Here is an 8643-nt window from a genome sequence, read left to right as displayed (position 1 = left end):
AAACACACTATATAATTCAACACTATAGAAGACTATTCCATTTCCAAAATTTTGTATTTCGTGTTCTGTCTACAGTGTCCCCCTATTACCTTACACTGATAGCTATCTTACTTACATTATGCTAAGAAATTGGGAGTTCTAAACTAGAAGCAGTGGGGAACTTCAAAGCTTTGAAACAGAATAGATAAGACCTGAAGTAATATAGCACTATTCTTTCTACCAAACTTGACTGAACTCTTTATTTCAACCTCTTATTCACTTTTATATCTTATGTAGCAAATTGTACATTGTACATGTAAAGTGGCTAATAGCAACTCTTACTAGCTTCCAGCACTGAGCAGAGGTGAACCAGGGGATCAAAGGGAAAAAAAAAATGTCTCAATGTAAGAATTTTAAAGATGTAATATTTGAAAAAAATATTTTTTTATGAAAAATTTATGAAAAAAATTTCACTTGTTCTCAATGAGGAAAACAATAAGTTGCCATTTCTTAAGGACTGTTACTTTGAATTGTCCTTTCTCATTTTTCCTAATGCCTTTACTCAGTGAAATTAAAAGGATGGGAAACAAACACTGAGTACAGTTCACATCATTAGTGACCAATCCCATAGCAGGAGAGTGGGGGACAGAAAACAGGACTTGCCTTTCTCATTCTGTGTACTGCCTTCCTTCTTTATAGCGAGTACATTCTAATTTTACAATGTAAAGAAAAGATCTAGTTAAGAAAAAAACAAACACCTAAGTTATTCCCCTGCCAAGAAATATTTACTTTTATCATCTCCTGAATTTACAGTTGGTTTTTCCCCTCAATATTTCATTATCAAAAACTTCAGACATACCAAAAGTTGAAATTTACAGTGAACACTGATAAACCAAGCACCTAAATTTTGAATTTTCCACATTTAACTCATTACTATATGAAGGGTTTATGGTGCCTGATAGATGTGCGTTATGCTGAAGAAATGAAAGAATTTGAGGACCTAATTTTATTTTTGATGGTCTTACCAAATTATTTAAGTAGTCACTGGTTTACTTCATTACTTTGCTCAGACACTCAACAGTCTATCCTATATAATAAAGGGCTAATATGCAAATAGACCAAAATGTGGAACAACCGAACAACCGGTCACTGTGATATGTGCTGACACATGCGTGTGGAAAATGGCAGGCATTGGCAGCAGTCGGGCAGAGTACAGATCATGGTGGGCGTTGGCCACAGCGGGATGGTAGAGGTGAGCAGGGGCGCCAGACTAATGCGGGGTACTGGTCGCTGTCATCGAGGCAAGCCTCTGTGGTTACTGAAAATTCTTTGCTCCTCCACGCCACAGTCCCGCCCAGCGGTTGCACCTGCTGCCAGCGCCGGCGCTGCTCGCACCCGGAGCTGGCGCTAGAGCTGCCGTTCACACCCACTTCCAGCACCCAGCGAGGGTCCCGACTGCTCAGCGCCATCAGCAGGTACAAGTGGCAGCTCCCGGCCCCGATCGCCCATGAGGGCTTCTCCACCTCCCCCTACTCCCAAGGGGCGATCGGGCCAGCAGCCGTCCCTCGCATCCACTGACAGCGCCAGCCCCGCTTGCACCTGCTGCTGGTGCTGGCCCCAATCGCTCTACACCATCAGTGGGTGCCAGCACCTTCAGTGGGTGGGAGCAGTGGCAGTGGAAGCAGGACTGCCAGCAGACAGGGGACCAGGGGACGCAGTGGAAGGGGCCGGGCAGGGGCATGGAGGATGGGCTGAGACCTGCCCATGTGCCCACTGCAGCCTGCGGCCCACAGTTCCTTTTAAAGTGCATTAATTTGTGCACTGGACCCCTAGTCTAATATAATCATGTAACAAATGTGTCATTCAATTAACTCTAAGCTTTAATGAAATAACAAGACCATTAACCTTTTGCAAAGGAACTTCAGAACAACCTGCTATATTTTCTAGAATATCCTCATAGGCCTCTGAGAGCAAATTGGATTTTTGGAAATATCCCAAAGGCTCATTCAGATCTAAGTCTAAGAGATTGAAATGATCACTGCAAAACAAACAAACAAACAAAAAAAAAACAAGCAAAAAAAGGGTTATAAATTAATGAGAATGATTTCCCTGGAAGATCCAACACAGGCCTCACTTATAGTCAAGTACTCTGACTGTCAGCCCCACCAACAAGAACATACCTTGTTCTGCTCATATGTCATTTTGTTTCCTAGGAAAAACCTTGAGAGAAGCTGAAGTATACATAAGAATTTAGCCCAGCTGGCATGGCTCAGTGGTTGAGCATCAACATATGAACCAGGAGGTCATGGTTCGATTCCTGGTCAGGGGATATGCATGGGTTGTGGGCTCTATCCCCAGTGTGGGGTGTGCAGGAGGAAGCCGATCAATGATTCTCTCTCATCCTTGATGTTTCTATTTCTCTCTCCCTCTTCCTTCCTCTCTGAAATCAATAAAAATATATACTTTTTAAAAAGAATTTAATATCAGATAAAAATTGGTATCAGAAACAATAGAGAATTACTAAATATACAGTGATGGGAACATTGATTGACCATCTGGGAAAATGAGATCCTTACTTTTCATGAGTACTTCTCAGATTTCAAGAAGAAAATCTCCTTCAGAGGAAAAAAATGCCACATTACCTAAAGGTTAACTTAATATATTTTTATTTGCATATTTCTTATATGTATACCAACATAAAAATAGGAACTTTATGCTTATAGTTCTCACAAAACAATAAAAGCTAAAATATTTACAAATTAAAAAACCAAAAAAATGCAAATTAACCACCTTAAACATTTATTTAACGAAAAATGCTATTTTCCTAAAATAAAAGGATGTTTTACACAAAAGAAATAAATCACAAGTATTTGGTTTAATAGCAAAACTCTGTAGTTTCATATCCGACTCTATTTTTAGACTGCTGCTGAATGTTTTTACTTTAATAATAATGATGAGAACACTTGTTCACATAAGTATGTTGTTCAAACTGGTATTGATAAAGTTATTTTCTACCTCTTTCTGTGCTTTCTACTTAGAATAGAAAATTAACCAAACCTATCAAATGCCATTTTAAAAACGTGTGGATAGATTGAAAAAATTAACAACTGCGTTTACTGAAACCTGCATTAATTCCTATTGAATCAAAATACCTTTAGAATTTGGAAAACAAACATTCTTTACTATTTCTTTGCCATTATGCTTATTGCAAATGGACTATTGAGTTACTCTCTGTAGGAGCCTTAGAACACAATAGTATTGACTGTGAGGTACAGATCTCCTGTGAGTGAACATAAGATCCTATCAGGTATATCATGTGTACAGCAACAGCACACTCTCATTGGTCTCATTCTCATGTTCTCTGTGTTCTACAGTTTCAATAGTTTTGTTTTTTTTCATATCAGATTTTAATTTTGAATACTTAAAACTATTGTTGATGTGTGTTTCACTTTCTTCGTGTTTACTAAGAATGTGTGATAAGTGCTGCCAATCTTTGCACCCATTCTCATTCTTCAATTGATTTTTTCCTCCCTCAAAGACTTTGCAATGTAGACAAAACACAGAATCTTTTGAGGTTGAATAAAGCAACCAGGATCTAGGGGTTTTTTCACCATTTGGAAGAATTCGTGTATAATAAGTTTCTGAAAACTTCCTCCCTGTATTGTCTTTTGGAAAGTTAAAATTTCTTACTTGAGGGGGATCATTTTCTATAAGAAAGTCCCGTTGTTTAATATTTAAAAATCGGGGCCATGTGCCTGGATCTGCAGAAAGCACAACTGCTTGAGTGGAGTCTTCAGATTTTTTATCTTCCAGTTGCTCTTGAAATGTATCATCTATGATGGACACAGAAGCAGGTAAATTCATATCCGGTTTGGTTAGTGATGCATCTATCTTGCACTCTGCTGATACCTGTGGCTCTGAGGTCTTTTCCTTTTTTCTTGGTATTCCCTCTATTTTTTTCAAAAGTGTATTCAATGATCCATATAATTTCCCTTCATTTTCTTCTCTAATAGCATTTCTTTTTCTGTTTTCTGATATGGATATTTTCTTTGATTTTGCTTCCAACATCTAAGGAGAAACAGATTATATTTTTATCTTAGAATTATTAACACTAAAAAAAAAATAATGTATATACAAATGTCCAGTAAGCAACCAAAAGATGTTCATCATTAGTCATTGAAGAAGAAATACAAATAAAAACCACTACATTCTACTTCACACCAACTAGGATGACTACAATGAAAAGACAGGTGCTGGCAAGATGTTGAAAAACTGGAATCTTCCTATAGTGATGGAGGGAATGTAAAATGGTGTATCTGCTTGGAAAAACAGTCTGGAAATTACTCAAAAGTTAGAGTTATCATATAACCCAGCAATGCCAAAAAGAAAATATATGCCCACACAAAGACTTACACAAAATGTTCATAGCAATCAACACTAATAAAAGAGAAAAATGGTAATTGGCGTACGAGCTACCCTTTTCATTGGCTAATCAGGGCTATATGCAAATTAACTGCCAACTAAGATTGGCAGTTAACTGCCAACAAGATGGCGGTTAATTTGCATATGTAGGCACAATGCAGGGAGGCAAAAGGGAAAGCAGGAAGAAGCCCCCTGCCACTGACAGTGATCAGAAACCCAGGGGGGAGCTAAGAGCTGGGGGGCAGGGCAAAGGCGGCCCTGGGGCCGCCTTTGCCCTGCCCCCCAGCCATGATCGGAGAATCAGGCGCCTTTTCCACCCTGGCCAGTGATAGCAGGAAGTAGGGGTGGAGCCAGCGATGGGAGCTGGGATCGGTCGAAGCTGGCAGTCCCAGGAGCTAGGGGTCCCTTGCCTGGGCCTAAAGCGGAGCCCACGATCGTGGGGCCGCTGCAGCTGCGGGTCCCCGCTGCCCGGGCCGGACGCCTCAGCCAGAGGTGTCAGGCCTGGGCAAGGGGCCGATCCTGCAATTGGAGGGTGATGGGGGTCAACGCCTGAGGGCTCCCAGTATGTGACAGGGGGCAGACTGGGCTGAGGGACACCCCCCCCCCCACACACACCCAGTGCACGAATTTCGTGCACCGGGGCCCTAGTATTATTCATAATAGCCAAAAAGTAGGAATAATTCAAATGTCCATTACTGATGGATAAATTAAAATGTGGTATTATCCATACAATGGAACATTATCCTATATAATAAAAGGCTAATATGCAAATTGTCCCCTTCACCAGGAGTTTGACTGGGAATTCGACTAGAGGGTGGGGCCAGCCAGCCAACCTCCAGGCCAGCCCAGCCCAAATGGGGCCGATTGGGGCCAGCCAGATCCCACCCATGCATGAATTTGTGCACCGGGCCTCTGTTTTGACAATAAAAAGTGAAGCCAAGATACGTACTACAACATGGCTGAACCTTGGAAACAGATGATAAGTATGTGAAAGCCAGTCACAAAGTACCACATATTGTATGATTCCATTTAATAAAAAGACACATTACCTACTTTGGAGTCAATAAAATAAAAATCCAAAATAAAGAAGAAAAAGAACAAAGATGTATACAATGGGAATTAAAGGCTTGATAGCTATAATAGTTTATATATGTCATAACTTGAACAATTTATACAATGGAGCTTAAGAAATTAAGAGTTGGTGTGTTCTCCCTCCCCAGAGCAGGCCCAAACCTGCCCCTTCTGTCTCTTATTCCCTCACAGGCATGTATCTCCTAAACTCTAAGAAATCTGATGAGACTGAAAACAAGAGGAGCAATGGGAAGTGGCAGTTTGTCCTGGGCAAAACCCTTAAACCTGTCCCCAAGGCTCCCTTTTCCCTGACTTTTCGAGTGAGCTGACATTAGCCCCACCTTGGCTCACTTTTTTTTTTTTCATATAGAAGATATGTATTTGTTCCAACATCATTAATTGGAAAGAGTACTACTTCTTTGTTACCTTCTGCCTTTATCAAAAGTCTGGAAAAGAAAACCTGCACTCTTTTCTCTTTCCTTGACCTATACTGTACTTTCTTTACCCTAAGCTTTGAAATCGGATAGTTTCACCCAACTTTCTTCTTTTTTCAATTTTTTTCTTGTTATCATTTTTCTTTTTATAACCTTACTGTATTTTAAAATCAATTTATCACTCTAACTGGTTTTTCTCAGTGGATAGAGCAATGGCCTGCAGACTGAAGCGTCCCAGGTTCGATTCCGGTGAAGGGCACATGCTCTGGTGGCAAGCTTGATCCCCAGTGCGGGGGTGAGCGGGAGGCAGCCGATCAATGATTCTCTCTTATCATTGACATTTCTATCTCCCTCTCCCTTCCTCTCTGAAATAAAAAATATATATGTAAAAAAAATCAGTTTCTCAATTAAACATCCTACTGGGCTTTTTAAAAAAATATATTTTATTGATTTTTTTTTTTTTTTTTTTTACAGGAAGGGAAATGGATAGAGAGTTAGAAACATCGATGAGAGAGAAACATCAATGAGTTGCTTCCTGTACACCCCCTACTGGGCATGTGCCCACAACCAAGGTACCTGTCCTTGACAGAAATCGAACCTGGGACCCTTCAGTCCACAGGCCAATGCTCTATCCACTGAGCAAACCGGTTAGGACTGGGCTTTTTAAAAAAATCTTCACCCAAGGAGTGAGGATATTTTTTCCATTGCTTTTAGACAGAATGAAAGGAAGGGAGGAGAGAGAGAGAGAGAGAGAGAGAGAAAGAAACATTCATATGACATCTATTGGTTGCCTCCCACAAGCACTCCAGAGGGTGAGTGTGGGGGGGTAGGGATTGGACCTACAATCCTCCCATGTGCAGGCTGACACTAACAACTGAACTGGCTGCCCTGGGCTCTCCTGGGCTTTTGATTGTAATTACATTGAGTCTACTGCTCATTTGGGGAAAACTGACATCTTCACAGTATTGACATTTTCCAATCCATGAATATGGTATATCTCTCCATTTATTTAAAATTAATTTTATGTACTTAAAAGACATTAAACCTGTTGCTATATTAACATGCCTTTTCTTTCAGTTTGCTGATGAAGTTCTTCTTTTTAATTTCCAGTAAAATGATTTTAAATATAATAATGTTACATGCAATAAACCTTAATATTTCAAGAAAATTATCTTAAATGTTACATGCAATAAACATTAATATCTCAAGAAAAACAATTTGGCCGAAACCGGTTTGGCTCAGTGGATAGAGCGTCGGCCTGCGGACTGAAGGGTCTCAGGTTCGATTCCGGTCAAGGGCATGTACCTGGGTTGCGGGCACATCCCCAGTAGGAGATGTGCAAGAGGCAGCTGATCCATGTTTCTCTCTCATCGATGTTTCTAACTCTCTATCTCTCTCCCTTTCTCTCTGTAAAAAATTAATAAAATATATTTTTAAAAAAAGAAAAAGAAAAACAATTTGCCAAAACCGGTTTGGCTCAGTGGATAGAGCGTCGGCCTGCGGACTGAAAGGTCCCAGGTTCGATTCCGGTCGAGGGCATGTACCTGGGTTGCGGGCACATCCCCAGGAGGAGATGTGCAGGAGGCAGCTGATCGATGTTTCTCTCCCATCGATGTTTCTAACTCTCTATCTCTCTCCCTTCCTCTCTCTAAAAAATCAATAAAATATATTAAAAAAAAAAAAGAAAAACAATTTTAGGAGAAACCAAGATGACGGCATAGGTAAACACCGGAGATTGCTGCCTCGCACAACCACTTCAAAAATACAACTAAAAGACGGAACGGACATCACCCAGAACCACAGGAAGGCTGGCTGAGTGTAAATTCCACAACTAGAAGGAAAGAGAAAAGCATACCGAGACTCAGAGGAGGTGCAGTGCGGAAGTGAAATACTAAGGTGTGGAGGTGCCCGCAGAGCGGGCTGGTGGCGGAGGGCGCGGTTGTTGTTTTCAATCGGGAGGGAGTCTCAGGCTCTGAGCTCCAGTTCCGGGAGAGTCTCTAGGGACCTAGACTCATACGGTAGAAGCGGGACTGTCTGGCATTGGTCGGAACTCCAGGACAGCTTTCTCTCCGAGGATTGCAGCAGTTGCTGGGACACTGAGAGGCAGAGCCTCTGGGGACGGGACTGAGAGCAGCCACAACTGCTCGCTCCGCCCGCCCTGTTGATCCCCTGGGACCTGCCCCGCCCACGGCTTGCAAAGAGGCATTTGCGGGATAGCCTCAGGCAAAGGCTAGATTAGCACCTCCCTAGAGGACAGAAGTTCTCCCACTGCAGACACAGCTAATTCTCACAGCCAGTTAGCCTGGAGGTCAAATCCCTCCCAGTGTTATCTACAACAATCAAGGCTTAGCTCCAACAAGACTGCACACAAAGACCACAAGGGGGTGCACCAAGAGTGTCTACCTCAGGTAATTGGGACACTTAGCACAGAAAGCCACTCTATCGACACAGCAAAGCATAAAAAATGCAGAGACAAAGAAACAGGACACAAATGACAAAACTGGAAAGCAGGCTGCTGGATATAGAAATTCAAAACCACACTTTTGAGGAATTTCAAGAGTCTTCTAGAGACTGCCGATAAACTTAATGAGATGTACAAGAAATCTAATGAGACCCTTGATGTTGTGATAAAGGACCAACTATAAATTAAGCATACACTGACTGAAATAGAGAATATTATACAGACTCCCAACAGCAGACCAGAGGAGCGCAAGAATCAAGTCAAAGATTTTAAATG

At 41.4% G+C, this 8643-nt stretch overlaps 1 protein-coding gene across 11 annotated transcripts in view; it reads right to left on the bottom strand.

The window, feature by feature from the left end:
• Positions 1 to 2628: 2628 nt before the first annotated feature.
• ZMYM5 (zinc finger MYM-type containing 5) overlaps positions 2629 to 8643 on the bottom strand; it is a 65112-nt gene continuing 59097 nt past the window's right edge. For all 11 annotated transcript variants that reach the window (XM_059684142.1, XM_059684137.1, XM_059684133.1 and 8 more), the window contains one exon: positions 2629 to 4047. In XM_059684142.1, the coding sequence (XP_059540125.1) occupies positions 3292 to 4047 (756 nt within the window). In that variant the 3' untranslated portion in view covers positions 2629 to 3291. The remainder of the gene's footprint in view (positions 4048 to 8643) is intronic.

Source organism: Myotis daubentonii, chromosome 2, assembly GCF_963259705.1.
Source record: "Myotis daubentonii chromosome 2, mMyoDau2.1, whole genome shotgun sequence".
NCBI lineage: Eukaryota > Metazoa > Chordata > Mammalia > Chiroptera > Vespertilionidae > Myotis > Myotis daubentonii.
Note: the sequence above shows the minus strand (reverse complement) of the source record. Positions and strands in the feature narration are given on the sequence as shown.